Source organism: Clarias gariepinus, chromosome 16 (genome assembly GCF_024256425.1).
Source record: "Clarias gariepinus isolate MV-2021 ecotype Netherlands chromosome 16, CGAR_prim_01v2, whole genome shotgun sequence".
Lineage (NCBI taxonomy): Eukaryota > Metazoa > Chordata > Actinopteri > Siluriformes > Clariidae > Clarias > Clarias gariepinus.
The window spans coordinates 27,634,137-27,660,309 of NC_071115.1; the positions used below are offsets into that span (position 1 = coordinate 27,634,137).

Sequence of the window (26,173 nt, forward strand, 5' to 3'; positions counted from 1 at the left end):
AGGTGGCGGTAGTGCAACACGTACGGATGCAAGCCGCCGTAAAACTCCAAAAGAAGAAGAAAAAGAAACTGGGTCGAGCATTGTTGGTAATTACTGTCATTTATGTGGGCATTTTGTTTTGTATTTTAGTTTGTTTTGTACTTTGGTTTGCATTATAGAGTATTTTAGTTGGTTTTGCTATGGAACCAACAAGCATGTCCCAAAGCTCAAGGTTGTGTGTAGGTCCTTTGTGTTTCAATGTGTTGTCTTATGTTTGTCTTTAGGTTATGTAAGTACTGTTTGTGTCAGTGTTGATGTAGTCCCTTGCATGTTTAGCTTCCTCTATATTTAGCTTCCTCTATATATAGGACATTGTATGTTTGGCAATTGGTAAGTTACCTAGTTGTATGTTTAGCTATTTGGTAAGTGTAGCTAAGGGTATGTTGGGCTAAAGGCATGCTTAGCTGATTGCCATGTTTTTAGCCCTAGCCTTGTTTCTAGTCCGCGTGTTGCCAGTCTCCCCCTGTCCCTAGTCCAGTCTCCCCCTGTCCCTAGTCCAGTCTCCCCCTTGTTCTAGTCCAGTCTCCCCCGTATTCTAGTCTAGTCTCCCCCTGTCCCTAGTCCAGTCTCCAGTCTTGTTTTGTCCCATTTCAGCTCCATGCTTAGTTTGTGGGTAATGTCATGTGTCGTCATTAAGCCTGTGTCACAACATAAAGCTTATGTGTAAAACGTCTTAGAGCCTGTGTCTCACTATAGAGCCTACGCCTTGTATGGACCGCCATCATGCCGGTGTCTCGCCATAGCACCGGTTTCCCAATATGCCTTGTGTGATATTTTAAGTTTGCTTGTTTTTGGTTTTGTCTCTTCATTGTGCTTAGTTTGTTTCATTAAAGACTCTTGTTAAACTCCCCTCTGCGCCTATGCTTGCCCTTTTCTGCCAATGGCAACACCATCAGCCGTTACCACCCAATCATGACAATAATTAAAATTTTAACTCCATCAGAAATCTAGAATCTATTAAATGTCTTCTAAGAAGTGTCTCTATGCAAACGTCCTTTCCTGTTATATATTTACGCAATAAAGACCAAATGCTTTTACTTATTTTGCTTCAACAAACACCATGATCTCTACATCCCCACTGCTGCTGGCAGCAGTAGGGATGTAAAAATAATAACGATAAACCAAATAAAGTGATTTCATTTGTATTTTCCATTCGTAAAAAAGCATGGATTGTGTATCAAGCGATTTAAAACAATATAAGACATGGTATAATACCAGCAAAAATGCATGATAATAATAACCAGGATATAAATCATGCTTTTTTTTTGTCAGCATTGAATAATTATTTGACCACGAATGGCTAAAATAAAGCTGCTTACATTGTGTGTGCTTTCACTTTAAAAAAATGCAGTGTTTATTTAGCATGTACAAATTTGCTGTTATTTTTCTGGGCTACTGATTTTACATTTTGTTTGCTTTGCAGAAGTCGCCCCTCTTTGATAGATGAATATCATGACGAAACAAAGCTGCTCGTATCGGCTCATATCGGCAGCGAGATGAAAAGTGCAAAATGAAAGTGTGTACTGAAAACAGCAGTTACATTTAATTCGTAAAATACTCTGATTACAAATAACAACACAGCACAATGCATGTCTGTAAAATGTTCGCGTGAACCCATGGCGCGCGTGTGCGCTCTTTAACTTTGCAGAGTTTTAATCAAAAGGCAGATGAAAGCATGCACCATTGATCCCCAGAAATACAACAAACACAAATCAAATTTATACTCGCTAAATAAGCGCTGTGCAAACGCACAAAGATGTGAGCTGCTTTATTTCAGTCATGATATAACATATTTTTGATGTGTATATTATATATACATTTTTTATAACACTAAAAATGTGCAACATACTGTATAAGACATCACATTAATATTTTCTCCACAGGTGTTCACAGTTATAAACTGACTCAGCCTCCTGCCGTGACAGTCCAGCCAGGCCAGAGTCTCTCCATCACCTGCAAGGTTTCATATTCAGTACCAGCTGCAGGAAAAGCTCTGGAGTGGATTGGACACATAATTAGTGGTTCATACTACAGTGACAAACTAAAAACTAAGTTCAGCATCTCCAGAGACACTTCTACTAACACAATACCAATTCAAGGACAGAATCTGCAAACTAAAGACACAGCTCATTACATTAGCCTATATAAAAGTTCTCTTTATGCCTGCGCTTCATAGATTTCCCCTCCAGCCTCTGGTCAGAGGAGAGTGTCCGTACTAGCTCTTTACATAAACCACATTTACAATATCGGTTTTTGTGGGTTGCCCCATGACACCGGGTAATTTATTTTTCCTATTTATGCTGGTCCCTCCCACTTGGGCGCTAACTTAGCAGGGCATCTTGATGTGCGGAGGAGAGTGGGTGAGTCTTTTGGCCAAACCAGTTCACCCAGTAGCATGTGTGCATCGTTCCGCCGGGAACTGCGGGATCTGGCTTGTTTGGCTTTCTGTGTTTTTAGGTGCTGTTTCTCTTTCTCGGCTGTGTAGGCTGCTTGGTCAGGAGTGGGTGCTTGGTTAATAAGCAGAGCCAGTGGTCCCTTGAGTGGTCGGCCAAGTGGTAGCTCTGCTGGGGTTGTCCCCATTGTTTCACAATGGGCGGAGCGGAGGAAGTGGCTTATTCTGTGTGGTACAATTCTCCTTGGGGACGTCACTGGAGTCAAAGTAGTGCAGAAGGGTGTGATGGTGCAAGGGTGCAGGCCTGTAGTCAGTGAAGAGTAGGCATGCTAGTCAGAAGTAGCTTCTTTATTTCACTCTTCCACATAGTCTTTTCATAAAAAAACAGTTTGTCACACACCCAATCATACACTACTCTCAAAATTGTCAATCATCCTAGACCGCATGTCTCTGGACTTCGGAACGAAACCAGGGTACCAGGAGGAAACCCACCAAGCACGGATAGGACCAACCCACAATGCCCTCATATAGGTCTCATGATAGATAATTAATAGGTAGCATGGTGGGTTATTAGTATCTGGTAGCATGTCACCTCACATTAGCATGGCACCCCATGGTGTACCTTCTGTTTTTCATTTTATGGCATAGACTCTGGAATTATAGATAAAGGATGAATAATGTTTGACTAAATCATCCACAAGGCTAAATAATGAATAAAACATTTGACTTGTGATGTCATGGCACATTAAGGTGTCATGTGATGAGGCCTGATGTGAAGTGAGAGGTAACGCCCTCAACCCCACAAAATCCCACAGAATGTGTGCAGGACATAAAACACTGGATGTTAGTTAACTTCCTTCTGCTTAACCCTTCAAGACAAACGTTTTAGTCATAGGAACATATTTATTTAGCCAAACAATTTTGTCAATAGATTTAGGAATCCTTAGGAAAAGTAGCAGATCTGGGGGACTCATGGATGTAGAGTATTATGGTTAACTGGTATGTTTAGATTGCTGTCCTCCCCACTCTCATTGATCACTCAGGTTTGTTGACAGTGAGGTGATTGGTTGCTTTACATCTATGAGAGCCCTCATGTCTGTGTTTCCTTCTGGCTCTCCCTTTTAGTTAAGCCATCATAGTTAGTCCTGCCAAAGTCCCTGCTTGCACTCTCCACTAAATATACATCCACAGTTTACTGAACATTATGTGACTGTGACTAGACCTAAATGTTATCTCTCTTTCTCTTCTGCTCTCTCCTCTTTCCTCTTCTCTTCTAATCTATTTCTCTTTCTGTCCCCCTGTCTCTCTGTCGAGCTACACATGTCGCTTACATGTCGCTTACAGTGATCCAGACTCCCTCTGCCCTCTGGATCTGTCTGACTCATCCTGGTGCCCTGGTGCCTCAGATGCTTCTGATTAACGACCACATGGGGCATTAAGTGGAGTTGGACAGGGTTTCACATGGTTCGGTTTTAGGCCCACTGCTTTCTTCTATTTACATGCTTTCTTTGGAAAACATAATTCGTAAAGTGTGGTACAGTGTAACCTTGTATTACGAGCATAATTTGTTCCGAAAGCGGGCTCGTATTTCAAAACACTCGTAAACCAAAGTAAATTTTCCTATAAGAAAATGGAAGAAAATGGAAACTCAAATTATTCGTTCCACAGCCCAAAAAATAGTAAAAAATATAAAGTAAAATAAAGTAAATTAACCAGAACTTTACTTAAAAAAAAGTAAAAATAAATCTCGACTAATAAGTGTTTCAATTTGTGCACGCAGGCACTGTGTATGTGTGTGTGTGTTAGTGAAGCAAAGTAAGAGGAGAAGGTGGATCAGCCACTCCCTTCTTCTTGTCTTACACAGTAACCCGTCTTCCTCTCACAGTTTTTCAAACACACACACACACACACACACACACACACACACACATATTAAGGGAAGACACAAAACACACAAACATTAGCAAGGAACATCGCTAATGACACTCGCTTGAGCGCAGACTAACGGAATCACTGCTGTAAAGTAAAAAATAAAACAAATTAACCTGCTCTTTACCTTAAAAAAAATTGTGACAGAGCAGTTTCCATTAGAGAGAGAGAGAGAGAGAAAGAGTGTGTGTGTGCGTGTGTGTGTGTAAAAGGGCACTGTGTCCAATGATGCGTGCAGACAAAGTGCAGGCAAATACAGAAAGGGAGAGAGAAAATGGACCTTTAACTTCTCTAACAAGACTTTCTTTTACTTTACGCGCACACACGTGGTCACTGTGTTATAGTAAACAGTACACATGCACAGATGTTGATTATACCAGTGAGAGACGCACACTAAGACCTAGCAGGGGAGACGATTACCCACAATTCCGCAGCGCGCAAGAGAAAAGCCATTGGCTCAGTTGTGATCACATGACGCTCTGCATCAAAACAAGAAGCGCATGCATGATACATGATACTCGGTACTCTTAAACCAAGACTTGTTTGTTTTTCAAGTCAAAATTTATTAAAAATCTTTGCTCGTCTTGTGGAACACTCGCAAACTGCATTACTCGCAACCCAAAGTTTTTACTGTATTAGTTTTCATTGTTATGCTGATGACACCCAATTACAGTACATGTCTCAGCAAAAGCAGATGAGAAAAAACAGTTTAATAAAGTTGAGCATTGTGTGAAGGACATAAGAAAATGAATGTTTTCTTTCTTTTTCTTCTCTCTTTTCTTTCTCTTTCCCTCTCTCTCTCTCTCTCTCTCTCCCTCTCTCTCTCTCTGTCTCTCTCTCTTTCTCTCTCTCGATCGAGCGTCTAGCTACACCTGTTGCTCCTGAGATGCCGGTGATCCAGACCCCCTCCACGGACGGTTCCACTTTACCATGATGATGATCCTGGCCTCGGGTGATGCTGACAGCTGTTCTCTAAGGACTTGTGACTGCAGTCACTTTGAATTTCATACAAGTCTACCCACGCCTCCAATAACCAACTGGACTCCAATTGATTGTGTAAATCCGCTTTGCAACAATGACAATCGTTAAAAGTGCTATACAAATAACATTAAATTAAATTGAATTAATAGGCATCCTAGTCCTAATACACACCTCTAGTCTTAACTAGATTTCTGGGTGGATATCTAAAAACAAACCTATTTGCATTGATATCTGTTTAGAACATAATCTGGTCATTTGAATTAATGTATTTCTATCCCTATATCCCGTCTCCTTACACCAACTTCACCATATCAGTAGTACACATCATTTTTTTTCATTTATTTAGAGCGCTCATTATATAAGTTTCTATGTAAAATGTAAAGAAACAGTAACATATTAGAAGAAGCATTTCTCTGTAAACCTTGCAGCTGGAACTACTGTCATAGTCACTGTTATAGAAATGTTACAGCCTTAGACACTCTGACCACAGTACCTGCTGTTTTAGTAAGGAATGTTTGCTTAACATGATTGTTCAGCTATTTTACTATTTTGTGCAAAATAAAATATTATCTTAATCAGCTGTTTACAGAGATATGTTTTGATTATTTGGGATTAAGTTTAAGAAAATTCACTGAATAAAAAAAAAAAATAGTAAACCTGAGTCTCATGATATCTGATGAGGTATTTTATGCAAATTCTCCTTTTATGTCTTGTAAAATAAGGAGCTCTGTTTGTTAGTCTGCAAAAACATCCTTCTTCATTGTCCTCCCTTTGCAGTCCCCAGGTATGCCTGGTATCAAATACCTTGCTACTTTAACAAATAAGTCAGTAATAGGAAATCCACACATCTGCAGGAAGCGAAACAAAGTGTAAATGTTTTTGTACCTATAGGTACAAAAGTAACAGGGCAGTAACTCACTTACTGTATATTAAAGTAAAACTCATGAAACTTGATTTTAAAAGTAAACCATCAAAAAAAGTATGAACCATCATCTCAGAGAGAGCAGAAGCGTCCACTAAATAACAACAACAATAACAAACTAAACAATTTAGTTTATGCAACATAATCATGTATTTTATAAACGCATACAGACAGTGATACAGATAACACAACCATAATACAACAAAGTTTTTATTCATGTATTTACAGAATGTAATAATAAAATGTGTACTTTCCAAAAGCATTCTTAGTAATAACAACAAAATTATTACACACAATAGGTTGATGTTGAGTAAAAAAAATGTCATGGTATTGTGATTCACAGAACAGAGCTTTATTAGAATTTACAGAATACACTATAAACAGAATATTTATGCAAATCTCCATCTCCTCCTGTAATATTATCACCGTATTTATCAAGAGAGGAAGCGGTTCTCATTAGTCCTCCTTCAACACAAACATGTTCACTTCAGCTCCACTGCTGCTGTTGGCTCTCGCCACCTGTGAGTGTTTGGGTTTAAACTTTATTAGTTCAACTGACACTTTCAGGTCAATGTGTGAATCATTTCTGTTTCTTTTTTCACAGATGTGTTTTGTGCTACTGAGCTCATCCAGCCAGTCTCAGTGGTTATAAAGCCAGGAGAGACTTTAACCATCACCTGTAAAGTGTCTGGAGCTTCTATCACTAATAGCAGCTACTATGGAACAGCTTGGATTCGACAACCTGCAGGAAAAGCTTTAGAATGGATTAACAACATTTATTATAATGGGGGTATTAATAAGAAAGATTCACTTAAAGACAAATTTGTCGTCTCTCAAGACACTTCCAGTAACAGCGTGTCCTTACGGGGACAGAACATGCAGACTGAAGTCACAGCTGTGTATTACTGCGCTCGTCACCCACACTGACACAACAAGCTGCAGCGCTGCACAAAAACATCATCTACATCACAACTCTGTACTGTACTGAAATAATACCCATAAATGTGAGGGTGAACCACATCACCCTGCCCTTGATTTATACCCATAATAGCAAGCCGTGTTTTATTCCTAACTGAATTTGTCACTGTGTTCCACTGGTTTTCTGGTATTTACATAACGGTCAAAGGGTTCATGTATTTTGGCAGGAATATAAATCAGGAGTTTATTTTAAACATAATCCTACTTTTGTTTTTAATAGCATAAAAGTGCAATCAGTCTAAACTAAACCATCTCTACCTGCTCATTAATACGCATGCAGCTTCTCTCTTCACATACTGTACAGACTGCACCATCATCTCAATCACATTAAACAACTGAAAAAGAATTGCTCTTTGTTTATAACATCATAGTGTTATTATATATTTATAATAACACTATGATGTTTAAACTATTAAACTATTCTGCAAAAGTAATGATAAAGAAAAAGTAAATGTCATAAATATCATAATTCACTGCGCTTATTAATGAGCCAGTAATGATTTGTGACCTGCGCTATTTCTGTAACTAAATTCATATTCTTTTAAAATCCATTAAGCTTACAAAAGTGAGATGACAGGACTGTATGTCTGTGAAATAAGTGTGGCTTATTTTTTACTTTTTTCTTTATATTGAGCAGCTTGTGCTAGTGGATTTAATAGATAAACAGTGCTCATGTGCACTTCTTATATAAATAGAGTCGGGTATAAACAGCATGTTTTTGACTGTACTAGCTTCCAGTGAGCGCTGTGATAGATAACACTCCCATACACTTCACATCTGGGTGAAGCAGAACGCGAAAACAGAGAAATATTTTAGGATACTGTATTACATTTTTACTTGCTTAATGTAAGTTTCAGACTTTTTCAGGTGATGTGTACAGTGAGCTGATCTGCCTGATAAACATTACAACAGTACATTAAGTACTGTAGGTATATTTTTCTTCTCTGTCTTATGGACAGTCCCTGACCTCCTCTGCTTCTGTGGTGAAGAGATTTGGAAAGTCACTCTGTCCTGTACTGTCTCCAGATTCTCAATGAGACGCTACTACATGCATTGGATATGTCAGAAACCAGGACAAGGACTGGAGTGGATCGGATGCACTGACACTAAATTTGCTCAGTCTCTGCAGACATCACTGAAGACACCAATAAACATGCTGTACCTGACATCGCTGTTTGTTACTGCACATGAGAGTCACACTGACACAACTCCAGAGCTGTACAAAAACTTACACAAGCTTGTCTTCATGAGCTGTAAATATTCCTTCAGAAGGAAACTAAACTAAAAAGACATTCATTATAAGCAACATTAGTGCTCGGTTTTATTCCTTCTTCTGGCATACTCTATTAAAAGTTAAATATCCTCAAGAAAAATACATACTCTTTTATTTTCATAATTTCTAAGTTGTGCTTTATTGTGCAAGAAGACACACAACTGTGCACCTCAATACGAGAATTGTACACAAATGATGAACAGGGTCCTCTAACATAGCTGATGGATGTACAGTATTTCTTTGTAGAAAACGTTAATGTTGTACTCGCATATGAGGTGTACTATAACAAGGTCAGTATTTAACTCTCTCAGGTACAGTTTCTTGATTTTGATTTCCTGACTGGATAGAACTTGATTATAATGGGTATAGAAATAATTTCCTGCACTGGAGAGACAGGTGAAGGGGCATCTCATTAAAAATTAACTCACAGTAAAAGTTACTGAGTTACTTCTTTTTAACAGCGGAGGTGGGAAGGGGGATTCTAGTGTAGTTCAAAAAAGGCAAGCGAATATAAATCTCAAACTAATTGTTTTTAGTTGAAAAAACACCTTTGCATAATAAAACAGTTTTTTGTTCTTTTAATCAAAGTGGTCGCATAAACATGGCCAGGGGTTTGCTTCATAAGAATTTGATGGCATTTTGCTTTCATCTGGCATCACTGGCATCTGTTTTGTCTGTCTCCATTATTCTTGTGAGTTTAGCGCGTTTGTTCTCCACGCCCATTAATCAATCAGTGCAGTGGTTCCCGGGGTGCAATTTTTTGTTGTTGCATTGTTTTTATTATTTTATAATCACAATAAATGTTTGTTAATTTTTTTTACTAAGTAACAAATATGATTTAAAATGTAGCAAAGTAAAACACTTTTAACAAAACATACTTAGGTAAAAGTAAAATTACAGATTTTAAAAACTACTTTAAAAAAGTAGAAGTACACAAAAAAACTACTTAATTACAGTAACTCAAGTAAATGTATTTTGTTACTTTCCACCTCATAATAGCAGCCAATTTAATCTTTACCATATAACTACTTTTTTTTTTCCATCAGCATATGCTGAATTTATATCCTGGGACATATTTCTTTTTTAGAGGAGTGTGGAAATTGCAAGAACGTCCTCTGGTGTCCTTTTTGATAAAATCTGGCTAACATGTTTGATGTGTCTGTTATGGGTCCTGATTGAGCTTCTCACGACAAACAGTATAAAGAGCAGGAAAAAAACAATTGTCTGTTCTTCCAATGGCTGATTAAAATAAAGTAAGGTTGCATGTATAGTCAGATGTCATTATGAAGGTAAATCCACAGCTGGCCAATATAAGTGACTAAAAAGACAGAAACTGACATACTGTAAGCCATAAAAAAGGACAGTTGTGTATTATGTACTAACTCTTTTCTGTGGTGTGAGGTTTCAGAGTTAAATGCCAAGATCAAATATTTTAAATCAAACATAATCATTAATAAAAAATATTATACATGTTATTATACTGTATATAATATGATCTATTCAATATTATATAAAGTACATACTATTGTTTGTTTGTTTTTTTTGCAAATTTCCCTGTTAGTTTTCTTAATAAATGAAAATGATAAATGATAATAAATTTGAAAAAGAATAAAAATGATAATAAAATTACCTGAAAATACCTGTAAATAGTGTGTCCAGTGTTCTCTCAGATAAGTTCTGTCTCATATGCAAATCTCCTACCTTGTTATATATTTAAGCAATGAAGACCAAGAGCTTTTACTTATTCTGCTACAACACACACCATGATCGCTACATCCCTACTGCTGCTGCTGCTGGCAGCCGTACACTGTAAGTGTATTATATTTAACATATATTATAATTTTAGTTACTAATATTCTTTTGTTTTTGCATCATTAATATTATGTTTTTTTAATAGGTCACTGTGTTGAGCTGATTCAGACTGGATCCTCAGTAGTAACCCCTGGTCAGTCACTGACTCTGACCTGTAAAGTGTCTGGATATTCATTAACTGATAGTAACTACTGTACAGACTGGATACGACAACCTGCAGGAAAAACTCTGGAGTGGATCGGAGAGATTTGTAGTGGTGGTGGCACTAACTACATTGAGAAACTGAAAAGCAGGTTTCAAATTTCCAGAGACACGTCCAGGAGCACAGTAACATTATCAGGACAGAACATGCAGACTGAAGACACAGCTGTGTATTACTGCGTTCGTCACCCACAGTGAGACAGATCAACAACATCCCTGTACAAAAACACCCAGTATAGAAACCTCCTAAGGGAAGTAAAACTTTGTACTGTCTAAGTATCCTCACTGAAACTGTTTCATGTATAGTATATTATTTCTTTTATTTCACTTTTTTTTCAATTGTTTAAGTAATGTGATATCACTACAGACTTATATTACAGTACATGTGTAATCCTCTATATATCATTTAAATAACAACCAGTGTATGGTGAAAATATTTCTGTTAATTTTTCCCAAAAAAATCCACTTATCCTTAAAAGACATCAACTTCCTACCTGTATTTAAAAATGTTATAAACATGTTCACCAGAGACAAAAACACAAGCATCAGAGCTTGATCTCACTCTTTTTATATTTACATTTACATTTAGGCATTTGGCAGATGTTCTTATCCAAAGCGACTTACAAAAAGTGCTTTAAAGTTTACATCATTGGATAGATACTTACACTGGGTTAACTAGGCTAATAACTACTGTAAGTGCCATTAGTCCAACTTAACTGGGAAGAGGTTTTTGTTTTATTTTTATTTTATTTATTTATTTATTTATTTATTTATTTATTTATTTATTTTTTTTTTTTTTGGGGGGGTGGGGGGGGGGGGGTTAGTCCAAATACTGCATAAACAGATACGTCTTGAGTCGTCGTTTAAAGATATTTAGTGTCTCTGCTGTACGGACATCTAGAGGGAGTTTGTTCCACCACCTAGGTGCCAGAACAGAAAAGAGCCTGGATAAATGCCGCCCTTGATCCCTGAGAGATGGTGGGATGAGGCGAGCAGTGCTGGAGGATCGGAGGGAACGTGGTGCAGTGCGTGGTGTGATTAGAGCAGAGAGGTAAGTGGGTGCTGGGCCATTTTTAGCTTTGTAGGCAAGCATCAGCGTTTTGAATTTGATGCGGGCAGCTACAGGAAGCCAGTGCAAGGAGCGGAGGAGTGGGGTGGTGTGGGAGAACTTGGGAAGGTTAAAAACGAGACGTGCTGCTGCATTCTGAAACAGTTGCAGAGGACGAATCGTGGACAGAGGCAGGCCTGCCAGGAGTGAGTTGCAGTAGTACAGTCTTAAAATAACAAGGGCCTGAACAAGCACCTGAGTAGCCTGTTATATATTGTGATGGTCTCTGTTAATTTTTGAAAAACAAAGAGAATTCCAAAAAACACACACCATGGTGAGTAAATAAGTTATGTTGGCATATTCACGAATCAGGACAATCATTAACACTATCAGCCTACTATCAGGAAATTAATTTAAGCTATAAATATTCCTACAGAAGGAAACTAAACCAAAGAGACATTTATTATAAGCAACATCAGTGCTCAGTTTTATTCCTCGTTCTGGCATACTCTATTACTGTAACAGGGAAAATTCCTCAGAAAATTTCTCATTACTTTTTCACTCACTCATCTTCTAAACCGCTTTTTCCTGTATTCAGGGTCGCGGTGCCTATCCCAGGAGGCTTTGGGCATGAGGCAGGGGACACCCTTGACAGGGTGCCAATCCATCACAGGGCACACACACATGTAATTCACACTCAAACACCCATTCACACACCACAGGCAATTTGGGAACGTCAATTAACCTTACCTAAATGTCTTTGGAATGTGGGAGGAAACCCGAGTACCCGGAGGAAATCCACAAAGCATGGGGAGAACATGCAAACTCCATGCACACAGGAATGGGAATCGAACCCAGACCCTGGAGGTGCAAGGCGACAGTGCTAACCACTACACCAATAAGAGGATTGTACACAAATGATGAACAGTGTCCTCTAGTTGATGAATGTATTTCTTTGTAGAAAACGTTAATGTTGTACTTGCATAATTGAGGTGTACTATAACAAGGTCAGTATTTATCTCTCTCTTAGGTACAGTTTCTTGATTTAGATTTTCTGACTGGATAGAACTTGATTATACAGTAATGGTTATAGAAATAATTTCCTGCCCTGGAGAGACAGGTGGAGGAGCACACCTTTAACTTTCTTTATGTAATAGCCAGAGGTTGAAAGAGTAATACAATTTTGTACTTAAGTAAATGTACTATTACATCAGTGAAATTTACTGAAGTACAAGTAAAGCTACCAATCAAAAAATCTACTCAAGTAAAAGTAAAAAGTATCTCATTAAAAATTAACTCACAGTAAGAGTTACTGAGTTACTTCTTTTTAACAGCAAGGGTGGAATGGGGGATTCTAGTGTAGTTCAAAAAAGGCAAGCGAATATAAATCTCAAACTATTTGTTTTTAGTTGAAAAAACACCTTTGCACATTTTGTTCTTGTAATCAAAGTGATCGCTTAAACATGTCCAGGGGTTTGCTTCATAAGAATTTGATGGCATTTTGCTTTCATCTGGCATCACTGGCATCTGTTTTGTCTGTCTCCATTATTCTTGTGAGTTTAGCACGTTTGTTCTCCACGGCCATTAATCAATCAGTGCAGTGGTTCTGAACATGGATCCATCATGCCTTGTTACCACTGTGCAGGCTGGTGGTGGTGGTGTAATGGTGTGGGGGATGTTTTCTTGGCGCACTTTAGGCCCCTTAGTGCCAATTGGGCATCGTTTAAATGCCACGGGCTACCTGAGCATTGTTTCTGAGCATGTTCATCCCTTTATGACCACCATGTACCCATCCTCTGATGGCTACTTCCAGCAGGATAATGCACCATGTCACAAAGCTCGAATCATTTCAAATTGGTTTCTTGAACATGACAATGAGTTCACTGTACTAAAATGGCCCCCACAGTCACCAGATCTCAACCCAATAGAGCATCTTTGGGATGTGGTGGAACAGGAGCTTCGTGCCCTGGATGTGATTCCCACAAATCTCCATCAACTGCAAGATGCTATCCTATCAATATGGGCCAACCTTTCTAAAGAATGCTTTCAGCACCTTGTTGAATCAATCATTTCAAATTGGTTTCTTGAACATGACAATAAGTTCACTGTACTAAAATGGCCCCCACAGTCACCAGATCTCAACCCAATAGAGCATCTTTGGGATGTGGTGGAACAGGAGCTTCGTGCCCTGGATGTGATTCCCACAAATCTCCATCAACTGCAAGATGCTATCCTATCAATATGGGCCAACATTTCTAAAGAATGCTTTCAGCACCTTGTTGAATCAATGCCACATAGAATTAAGGCAGTTCTGAAGGCACAAGAGGGTCAAACACCTTATTAGTATGGTGTTCCTAATAATCCTTTTACTAATAGGATAATGCACCATCTCACAAAGCTAGAATCATTTCAAATTGGTTTCTTGAACATGACAATGAGTTCACTGTACTGAAATGGCCCCCACAGTCACCAGATCTCTTTCAGATCAGTTTCTGAAAGAATATCACACATTTAAGGTTAAATGTTCATCACAGAACCCTTCATGTTTCAAATGTTAAAAATAGACAAAAAGAAAATAAAAACATTTAATATGACAACTTTCTCTACAACATAGCTGCTAACTTTTCAGAAAAGTGAGATAGAGTGAGATTCTGAAAATAAGGGCATTGTTCTATGTACTTTATCCATATCTCTCATATTTCATTACAGAATTATTCCCATAATATTATTACAATATTTGCATTGAGTTTAAGGATACACAAAACAATTTGTCACTATTTATATTTCATCTGGATTTAACACATTTTTTAATGATGTATTTAAACCCAGGCTGCACAATGGTGTGTGTGTGTGTGTGTGTGTGTGTGTGTGTGTGTGTGTGTGTGTGTGTATCCTGAGAGAGGTTGGCACCAGACCCACAGAATTACCTGGGATTTTCTACAGGCCCCCAGTGACCCTATACAGGATACTGCACTGGACACCTGGACTCACTAAAAAAATATATATATAAATTAATATTGTCAGAGGTAGAGATGGCAGCACTGTCAGCATGGTGTGTGAGTTGTGTCAGTGGCTGTTTCTCAAATAAGTAAATGAACTGTCACATTTTATGCAAATCCTCCACTCGTGTCTCCTACATTAGGGAGGTCTGTGTGTGAGTGTGTGTGGTGAGGAGGAGAGCAGCTGAACAGTTTAATTCACTTCAGTTTTATACAAAACAACAATGCTCTCTTCACTTCTGCTGCTGCTAACAGCTGCATTCTGTAAGTCTCCATGTTGGATGAAAAAGGTTAGATTTAATACCTGATTGTGAAAATGATTTAAAGACAGTTAATGATGTTCTATTATTGTTATTAACAGGTGGTGTTGGAGGTGTAGAGCTCACTCAGTCAGCCTCTGTGGTTGTGAAACCTGGAGAATCGTTCTCCATCTCTTGTAAGATCTCAGAGTCGAGCTATTGTATTACCTGGATACGACAACCTGCTGGGAAAGGACTGGAATGGCTCGGATATCTGTGTGATGGTGGTGGCACTGATATTAAAGATACAATGAAGAACAAGATCAGTTTCACCCAGGACAAATCCAGCAGCACAGTTTATTTAAGAGGACAAAACTTTCAGACTGAGGACACGGCTGTGTATTACTGCGCCAGAGACACAGCACTACAAACTCACTGCAGCCCTGTACAAAAACACCCCTGTTCATTTACATCTCTCTCCAGTACACGTGTCCCCAGGGACGCCTAGTGTAAATTAAATACTAGGGCTAAGACCACTCTGTGTTTAAAAAAAAAAAAAGCATTAACATAATGTTTTAGCTTTATTCTCAACATTAAGTTAATTGTTGTTCTGATGTGAAAATACTACAGTATAAATCCATTAAGGTTGTTAAATTGGCGATGTGGATATGAATGTTGGTATCAGTAATGGAAACTACACACATTCAGCTCAGTACTAAACACACATCTGCAGGAAGAGAAACAACATGTTAATGTGTTTTTGCAACTATAGAGGGCAGCAGCTCCCTTCTATTGAAATAAATCTAATAAAACTTAATTTTAAAGGGAAAGAATTTCTGTAATGAGCAAATGCACAAGTATTTTCCTTAAAAAACTAGAATCAGTTTAACTAGGCTTAAAAACTTTCAACAATTTTACATTTAATATTCACATGATGAATAGAAAGTACAGCTGTTAAACAAAAGAGAGAGAATTCTGTCGTTATTTGTTCATTATATAAAACATGTTCCTCAATAAATAACATGCACCTCTTAATAATGGAAATTAATAACTCACAATTTTGAAAGTTACTTAGATGTACATATGCTAAACATATGTAAACAATGACATCATTCTCATCCTTGGCACATGCAAAATCAAATTGTGGATGTTTATATTATAGACCTGTTCATATTATAGACCTCATCTTGTTAATATTTGCTTTGTATAAAAAGCAGCTTGAAGCAGCTAAAGCTCAGATCAGGTGTCTGAATCTCAGAACTTCCAACCATTACAGATGTTGATCATGAAGCTAAAAGTCATTCAGGAGTGTATGTGCGTGCACTTAGTTGAGTGAAAATCTCTATTGGTAAACTAATGTGTGCGTGTGTGTGTGTGTGAAAGTCATCCTACACAGCAGCCTCCTCCCCACTTCCTTCTCTCCTCTCTTTGGTCTCAATCACTACAGTCATGATTCATTTCAAAGGTGCAGGTTGTGCAGGTTGATTTGTTTTATTTATAGCTTATATTTTTTCTATTTATAATAACTATTTTTATATGTATATTTTGGGTTTGAGTTTCCATTATTTCTTATGGGGGAAATTCGCTTTGATATAAGAGTGTTTTTATATACAAGCATGCTTCCGGAACAAATTATGTTTGCAATGCAAGGTTCCACTCTACAGTACATATTCATATGTCACTTCCCTATTTATGAATACCACAGAAGGTCCTGAATGAATAGAACTTGATTGAAAAGTACAGGAATAACTTGCTGCAGTGGAGGGACAGATGAAGTAGCGCATCTTTAATATTGATAGTGTACAGTAATAGCAAACAGCTTAATCATTTTTTTTGTACTGAATTCATATCTGGAGACATATTTGACTTTTTGAGAAGTGGATTCTCCCTAAAAGTTTCTAAGTAGTCTTGAGATGAGGATATGCAACTCACAATATTAAAAGAACCTTATCCTGGGGTCTACCTCTAATAAAAACTGGCAACATGTCCTATACTGTATATCTGTATGTTGATTCCATTTAGCTTCTTCCTAGAAACAGTATAAAGAGATGTTAGACAAAGTCTGTTGTCTGTTTTTTTTTTCCCTTGAATAATTTAAATAAAGTAAGGTTGCTTGTATTCAATTCAATTCAATTCAATTTTATTTATATAGCGCTTTTAACAATGGTCATTGTCTCAAAGCAGCTGCACAAAGATGAAAGAAATTCATAAAAAAAAAAAATTGTAGAGTCTCATCACTTCATTTGTTGTCAAGAACTGACATAAAGACATAAGAGACCGAGTAGTTTATTATGTGCTAACATGTTTCTGTGGTGTAAGGTCTCTCTTAATATAAGAGATATAAATATAAAACATAATTATTAATTAATAAAAATAGATTTTTCTCTTTTTTTTATTAAATGTAATACCTGCATTTTTATATTGGTAAATATTTACCACCTAGAACTGTTTAAAAGATGGTGAGATTTTCTCATAAAAAATGAATTCACTCCTCAGATAAGGAGTGTCTCTATACAAATGTTCTTTCCTGTTTAGGCAATGAAGACCAAGAGCTTTTACTTATTCTGCTTCAACACACACCATAATCTCTATATCTCTACTTATATTTAGCATATTGTACATTTTAGTTACTTTTTCATCACTACACATACAGATGTTCACTGTGTTTAGGTGATCCAGCCCAGATCCACAGCTGGTCAGTCACTCACTCTGACCAGTGAAGTGTCTAGATATCCATTAACTGATGGCGATTACACTGAATACGACAACCTGCAAGAAAATCTATGAAGTGGATTGGATGTACTGCTGCTACTGTATGTAAATTCTACATAAGAATCTGGTTTCTCCTAATCTATTGCTACCAGTTTCTGCATTTGACTTAGTTGGTTGTTGCATTTGTCTATCTTATGTTTAGTTTGTGGCTTTTATGTTTTTATTTTACTTTATTTATTATTTAACTTCACACTGTTTTTTATTATTATTATTATTTTTTTTTAAACTCCGCTCTGCTCTGGGTATGAAACACCTGATTGGTTTAACATTGGTAAAGGAGCATGACAAGGAGGTATATTGTCACCCTGCTCATTCAACTAATGCCAGAATCGATGAACCAGAAGCTGGAATAAACATTGCCGTAAGAAATATCAACAACCTCAGACATGCAGACAATAGCACTCTAATGGCAGGAAGTGAAGAGAAACTAAGAGCCTCTTGATGAGGGGGAAGGTAGAGAGTGCAAAAGCTGGCTTGAAAAATGAAGATCCTGTCAACTGGTCCCATCACTTCCTGGCATATAAAAAGGGGCGAAATGGAAGCGGTGGAATACATTTTATGTCTGTGGAGATTCATTCATCCAGGTAGAATTTTCTCCTAAATAAAGTTTAATTTACAAAACCACTGGACTTACAAACGTACTTAAAAACACAAGACGTTTCAGTGTTCATCCAAACACCTTCATCAGTTGTTTGGTGCACAGGAAGTAACTCTGGCAAATGTAGACACAAAGGGGTCACATCATCTAAGGGGAAATCTGTTTAAGCTGCTGGAGCACCATCTTCTCTGGCACACAATTGGACTAACACCTGTCATGTGATTTAGATCATGCGACCCCTTTGTGTCTCCATTTGCCAGAGTTACTAGGCAAGCTGCTAGGCCATAAGAAGGCAGAACACCGAAGAATTAATGGTTTTGAACTAGGGTTTTGGAGAAGTCTAATGAGAGTTCCTTGGACTGCAAAAAAAATAAAACCAATCAATTCTGAATGAAGTCAACCCTAAATTCTCATTAGAAGGACATACTGTATAATGAAGCTGAAACTCAAATATTTTGTCCACTTCATGTTAAGAGAGGAGTCATTATAAACGACTCTGGTGCTTGAAAAGATAGACGGGAAAAAGAAGAAGGGGACAACAGAGCATGAGACGGTTAGATACAGTACCATCATCAAAGCAACATGAATGAATTTATGCAACCATAAATTTATGCAAACTATGGGTAAATGTGGAGAACAGGAAGGCCATGTGTGGTCAGTCAGACATGACTTAATGACTGAACACACATTGTGGTCACTTAGATAAAGACAAGGACAGGGATGTAAATAACATCCAGGACATGAATTCTGATGACTGTGACTATTATTAATGTATATAAAAAAAATATTTATCACAATTTACCATGTTTGTTGACAGAACAATCAGGTTATAATAATAATAATAATAATAATAATAATAATAATAATAATAATAATAATAAAAATAGCAGTATTAGTAGTAGTATTTAAAAAGGACATACGAAATTTAAATTACCTATAGGGGGCAGCAGTTCCTAATTTATACTGCTGTAAAAAAAAAAAAATATATATATATATATATAGCTATATAATATATATATATATATAGATATAATATATATTAGCTGCCTTCTAAACAAATTTCACACTGCAGGATAGTTTTTCTTGTCTATGAATCTCTCGCCTGGAGCTGTCCGTTTTTCTGTTCTGATTAAGGTATATAAACAGTTAATATGTTATTTTACTGTATCCCTACGTACATTTAAGGCAAAGCATAACACTATAGGATGCATTTCTAGGAGTGTAGATATCCATAGAAACCCTATAATTACTGTAGAGAGTACTGTAAAACTTCTCTAAATGTCCAGATAACTGAGATAATGTTCTGCTCTATCTTCCAGACGAACACCTTTATAAGTTACCAGAGGGCTCTTTAATATTCTAACATATGATTGAAGCGTACCTCCAATTGAGTTTGCACAGGTGTACAGTAACATGAGTGAGACACAATAATCAGCATGTTGCATTTTGGAGGCCAGTGTTTCTCAGTGAACAGTGTGCTAAATGATGCAGCTCGTGTTTCATGATTTGCATGACTATGATTTAGAATGATATTTGAGTGAGACCAATTCCATTGATACACGGGCTTCAACATTTTAGAATTGTGTGTAGCTCTATTTTTTCAGTATACAAGCTTTTATTATAATAACTATAGAATATACATAGAATATAGTTTCAGAAAACTATTTATTTATTATTTAAATAGTGTCTGGTAAAAAACAGACTATACCGATGTCTATACCGCTTTATTCTGTATTCAGGGTCGCAGGGCACCTGGAGCCTATCCCAGGAGGCTTAGGGCACAAGGCAGGGTACACCCTGGCCAATCCATTGCAGGGCACACACAAACAAATGCTATAAATATGTTCACCAGCCACACATACCGTCCAAAACCTTTTTTACATCTTTATTGCTCCTATAGTGGCAGCTGTGCTCTGTGAGTGCTTTATCAAATTGATTTTAATAAAAGAATAAATGTGGAAAATATATTGTGACATGTCATCTCATTTGTGTATTATAAGCAGGACAGTCCAGCACGTGCAGAGTCTTTCAATCACCTGCATTGTTTTTATGTTTAGTTATGAGAAAGCATTCGACTTACAGAAGCTCTGGAATGGACTGTATACACATATTGCAGTGCTAATATATACAGGAGAGTATTTATATTTACAAGCTCTTTAACAACAGTATTCGGGAACTAATGTTAATCCCTTAACTTTACTTAGTATTTAATATCCAGTATAAATACATATCACATAATAATATTACATGATGTCTCCTCCAGTGTGTTTGGATGTGTTTGTTCTTTTTCATAAAATTTAGTTCTTAATGAGGCAGCAAAACTCAACACATAAAATAAAGCAAAAACATACAAACTATATTCTTATTAGACTTATTTAATATCAGTCGTTATCTGAGACATGTTTAAAAATGATCCTTTCAATATTTGTATAATTCAATTCAATTCAATCCAATGTTATTTATATAGCGCTTTTAACAATGGTTATTGTCTTAAAGCAGCTTCACAAAATGAAAGAAGGATTATGGAAATGTGTAGGAGAAAGTAAAAATGTATAGATCATAATTATCTGATTGTCCCTGATGAGCAAGCCAAGGGCGATGGCGGCAAGGAAAAACTCCCTGAGATGGCAATAGGAAGAAATCTTGAGAGGAACCAGACTCAACAGTGAACCCATCCTTATTTGGGTCATAACAAATAGCAGGAATTTGACATACTGTGTTAGGCAGCTGGATGTCCAACACAACCAAAGAATTTAACATGGAGACCAGTGTAGCTCCAAACCATTATGAAGCAGAATCCAGCTGGAGGTGGTCCTTCTCTGGATGCCTCAGGATCCTTGGCCTCTGTCTACTCGAGCTGGAACAATCTCCAGGTGCCCCGAGATGGGTAGAAAAAGTAAGAAAAGGTGGGAAAGAATTTGTGTAGCGCTGTTCATCATATTAGCAGGACTACTGTAGATGAGAGAGTGCATTTAAATGTACTGCAGTACGAGGTTATGGGATGAATTATGTGTACGCCAGGGATGTGTCTTAAGTCTGCCTTTAAACTTGGAGACTGTGTCTGAACCCCGAACATTATCAGGAAGGCTTTTTCAAAGCTTAGAAGCTAAATATGAAAATGCTCTGCCAGCTGTTGTAAACTTTAATATTCTGAAAACTACCAAAAATCCAGAGTTTTGTAATCCTAAGGAGCACTGTGGATTGTAACGTGTCAGAAGACTGGATAGATACGTGGGAGCTAAATCACTTAGGGTCTTGTACATAAGTAATGCTAGTTTGTTATCAATTCTAAACTTAACAGGTAGTCAGTGCAACTGGTATTGGGGTTATACAGTATGATCATATTTTCTTGATCTGGTGAGGATTCTGGTGGCTGCATTTTGGACTAATTGTAGTGTTTTAATGATGATGCAGGACAACCACCTAATGCATTAAAATAGTCCAGTCTGGAGGTCATGAATGTATGAAATACCTTTTTTGCATCAGATATGGATAAATGTTCCTAAGCGTGTCAATATTTCTAAGGTGGAAAAATCTAATCTTTTATATCTTGGACACACTCAGTCAATCTGAACACCTTGGATATTTCATCTGGTTTTAATGAGATGTATAATTGGGTATCATCAGCATAGAAGTGGAAACTCCAATGTCTTCTAATGATGTTACCCAAGGGAAGCATGTACTGTAAATGGAGGACAGCAAAGGTCCTAAAACTACTGGTGTTACACCAGAAAGTTCTCTATTCAGATCTATACAGAATGGTAGCCTAATAACTGACAACTTGATTCATGATTGTTCGTACTTAACTGGATTTGCTGCTGCTATTTAATATGAAAAACAGTGAAAAAAAAAACCATGTCTAATTAATCAGAAGCGAAGTCATGATGCAAATCCAAAGTGTTGTGTGCAGTATTTATGTGCAGCTGAGTAGAGTGGAGCAGCTGAGACTTGCCAACATTCACCATGAAGATCACTCTTTCTTTATTCCTGCTACTAAGCAGCCTCATCAGTGAGTTCAAAACTTTGATCTGTAATTCACTCCTTTATCTCCATACTGTACACCTATAAAACTTGATTAAATTAATATTTTTCCTTCTTTCAGCAGATGTAAAATGTCAAAGTCTTGAGTCATTACAAGCAACAGTACAGAAGAAACCTGGAGAAACTCTGAGTCTCTCCTGCAGAGGATCTGGATTTACTTTTGGAAACTACAACATGCACTGGATCAGACAACAGGCGAACAAACCACTGGTGTGGATAGGGGATATCCATCATGATGCCAGTGGCACTGGCTATAGTAAATTTTTTGAAGGGAGAACAGAAATCACCAGAGATAATTCCAACAACATGGTGTATCTGAAACTCACTGGTCTGACAATAGAGGACACAGCTGTGTATTACTGCGCACGGGAAGCACAGTGACACAAACATAAGGAAACACTGCACAAAAACATAAGAGGTGCTCCTGGTCCATTTTATCTGTCCAAAACATTTTAGAGACCAAATATATCTTTCATTAAAATGAAAAGATTCTAAGCAGCATTACTAAAATTTAATTACACGTGAAAGTCAGCACGATTTTCACACTATTCTGAAATATACAGTAATTATGTTTTTTTATAAATTAAATTTGATCACGGATCTCTCTTTCGATGTCTGGTTTTTGTTGCTGTGCAGGTTGTGGAACAGACAAGTTTGAAAGCCAGGGCAAGCAATAATTCCAAAGTAAAAGAGAAAAATCAAAGCTCATTTATCAGTCTAGAATCGTTTACCAATAGTCCAGCAGCAAGATCAATCTTATCCCAAAAGTCTGTGAAACAGGGCGAGTGAAGGCAAGGTTCATATAACCTAATTTATAAGAAACTATATCTGCAATAAAATGTCCAAGTTATGTTGTGTTTTTAAAGTTAAGTTTTTTTTAATCATTAAAATTTAAAACAAACAGCGGTCACCTTAAAATGTCTGTGTCTCACCTCACACACTGCAATGATTCACCATCGCCTCAATTATATTTAATAACTGAAAGATGATTGCTTGTTGCCATGCATTGTTTATGGAAATAAAATAAACTAACTAAACATTTTTAAATCTCCTTTGATCAGTTAATGGTAAGATGTACTTATGCTCTGTAAAGACTTCATAATGCCTTTAATCTGAGGTGCTGTTAATTGGTCATTTTTCAGGCTGATAACTCTAAATGAACTTCTCGTCTGCGGCAGAGGTAGGTTTTGGTCTCGCCCTCCTGGGATGACCTTCATGAGAGCCAGTTTCATTATGGTGCTTGACGGATTTTGCTAATGCATTTGACAATACTGTTCTTGCAAGAACTATTACAGAAAGGCTGACCTCTGTGTCTTAAAATAACAACTAACTGTTCATCACCGGATGAAGGCGTTTGGCGTCCCTCAGATATTCCAAGTTTCGGTGATCAGTTAAGACCAGAAAAGGGTGTCTTGCCCCCTCCAACCAGTGTCTCCATTCCTCCAGTGCAAGCTTGATTGCCAGGAGCTCTTGATTCCCGATGTCGTAATTCTTTTCGGCTGGTGATAGTTTCCGTGAGAAGAAAGTGCAGGGATGGTATTGAGGAGGTTTCCCCTGCTGCTGAGAGAGGACCCCTCCTGAGAGGCGTCCACTTCAACAAGAAATGGTTTGTTGAGGTCTGGGAGAGCAGGGATGAGTGTAGTAGTGAATGCTTTCTGGAGTTTAGACATGGCGCTAGTGGCTTCTTCGTTCCAGGTAAGGGTTTTGGGCTTCCCTCTCAGAAGGTTTGTCAGGGGGGAAACAAGGGAACTGTAATTCTGAATGAATCTGCGGTAGAAATTAGCAAAACCTAGAAATCGTTGGAGGTGTTTTATGTTGGTTGGGATTGGCCATGTTTGAATCGCGTCCACCTGCCCTCCGTCCATTTTGATTCCGAGTTGGTTGACGTGATAGCCTAAAAATGAAACAGAGGTTTGGTGGAATGCGCACCTTTCAGCCTTCAGGAACAACTGATGTTGTCTGAGTCTCCGGAGGACCTCGGTCACATGAATGTGGTGTTCCGATTCGTTCCTCGAGTAGATAAGTATATCATCGATGTCAACTATGACAAATTTATTCAGAAACAATCGAAACACCTCATTCATGTAACCCTGAAATATGGAGGGGGCATTGACTAGGCCGTAAGGCAGGACTAAATACTCTGGTACACTGGTGATGCAACGTATCCTGAAGTGAGTTGAGTGGAGAGTCATGGGGATCCCGAGTTGCTGACAAAGAGCGGTGGAGATGAAGTTGCTGGCTGACCCCAAATCCAGGAGTGCCTTTACTGTAACAGACAAGGAGGCAGTATCAAAAACTATGTCTATAGTTAATGAAGTCATAGGTTTACAAGAAGAAGGATCCAGTCCCTGTCGGAACTTGGTCAGGAGTGCAGCCTCATTCCACCCACTGGCGGCAGCTAGGGTCCTGAAAGTGAGTACATAATCATTAATAGACATTTCACCTTGATTTAGCTTAAATAGTTTCTCCCCAGTGATGGAAGAGTCAACGGATTGGGTGAACACCTCCTGGAACTAAGCTATAAACTCATCATAATCATGAACTACACTCCCATTCTGCTGCCAAATGGCCTCAGCCCACTGAAGAGCCTTGCCTGTGAGTAATGAAATGATATACGTTATTTTAGACCGTAGGAAACCTGAGAGGCTGCATCTCGAAGGTGAGGTCACACTGCAGGAGGAATCCATTGAAGTTCTCCGCCTCGCCACCATAATGTGGTGACGCTGCCATGGGACTGGTGTGAGTGGTTGGAGCTGCCGAAGAAGATGTTGTTGCTGAAAGTGGAGCGGTGGAGGTAAAGACTTGGCGTAATCGCTCCACCAGCTCGAGTAGAGGGTCCGGACCCGTCGGGTTCATTGTTTTTGGGTCTGACCTTCTGTTACGGAGGCACAGACTCAGACAAAGATCTTATTAAAACCCGAATGGACAAACAACGAAGATGACACAGAAGACGGGACGGGGATCCAGGAGAGGAGACGAGGAGGCAGGAGACGAGACAACATATGAACATGGACGAAGACATCAGGTAAGTCTAGCGGAGTCTGTATTCCGTGTTGGAGGTCAGACGCTGAGTGCTGGGAAGTGAAGTGTATTTAAGGTGTGGTGCTAATGTGAAATAGGTGTGCTCAGAACTCAGGTGATTGGGAACGGAGATTGAGGGTGGAGCCTGGTGTTTCCGTGACAATTATAATGATTAAATTGAAGGTTAAATAATCCTTCAAGGATGCAGGTTTAACTTTTGCTTAGCACTGTTTGTGAGGGGAGCATGGAATATTTGGAATATCTAAATGAAAACCAACATGCACAACAGATGCCTGCAAGAGTACTTTTGGATACATTACTTTGACACAGCTTTTTAAGACCGCTTTCGCATGTACAAAGAACATTTTGTACATGCGGATATGCATTGGAGATAATATCTTTGCTAGAACCTACACTTTTCTGTCTATCTTTCAGAGGAAGGCCTTTACCCAGTTCTCTTCAGGTTTTGCTCACATTGATGTTTTTGGCATGTGGGACCATTCACCGTGAAACTGGTAATTTGTGTGGTGTCAGTGAAGCAACTGTGTCCATAATAGTTCACAAAGTCTGCAGAGACATTTGTAAACTGAGGAGTGTTTACATAAAGTTTTCTGATGCTGCTGACCAAGCCAACTACAAAGTTCAATTTTATGAATATGAGCACTTCCCAGGTGTCATTGGCTGTATAGATGGATGTCAAGTTCCCATCAAGTGTCCATCAAGTCCTGATGCTGAGGAGTACAGCAACCGTAAGAATTTAGAATTTACAAACATTGTAGCGCGTTTGGAAAGGTTCAACTTATGATTGAAGGATTTTTTTTTTAACTCCTCATTGTGTGCTCAGTTTCAGGGAGGACAGTATAGTGAACTTCTACTTGGTGACAGTGGATATGGTCAGAGTAACTTTTTATTCACTCCATACTGTACA

At 38.0% G+C, this 26,173-nt stretch overlaps 2 gene segments (V, D, J or C); both read left to right on the forward strand.

Annotated features, from left to right (window-relative positions):
* Positions 1-14,771: 14,771 nt before the first annotated feature.
* LOC128544691 (Ig heavy chain V region PJ14-like) lies at positions 14,772-15,322 on the forward strand. The segment is given in 2 exon segments: positions 14,772-14,838; positions 14,936-15,322. Coding segments are annotated over 2 exon segments (426 nt in total).
* Positions 15,323-22,061: 6,739 nt separating this feature from the next.
* LOC128544699 (immunoglobulin heavy variable 3-74-like) lies at positions 22,062-22,605 on the forward strand. The segment is given in 2 exon segments: positions 22,062-22,192; positions 22,289-22,605. Coding segments are annotated over 2 exon segments (363 nt in total).
* The last annotated feature ends 3,568 nt before the right edge of the window (positions 22,606-26,173 follow it).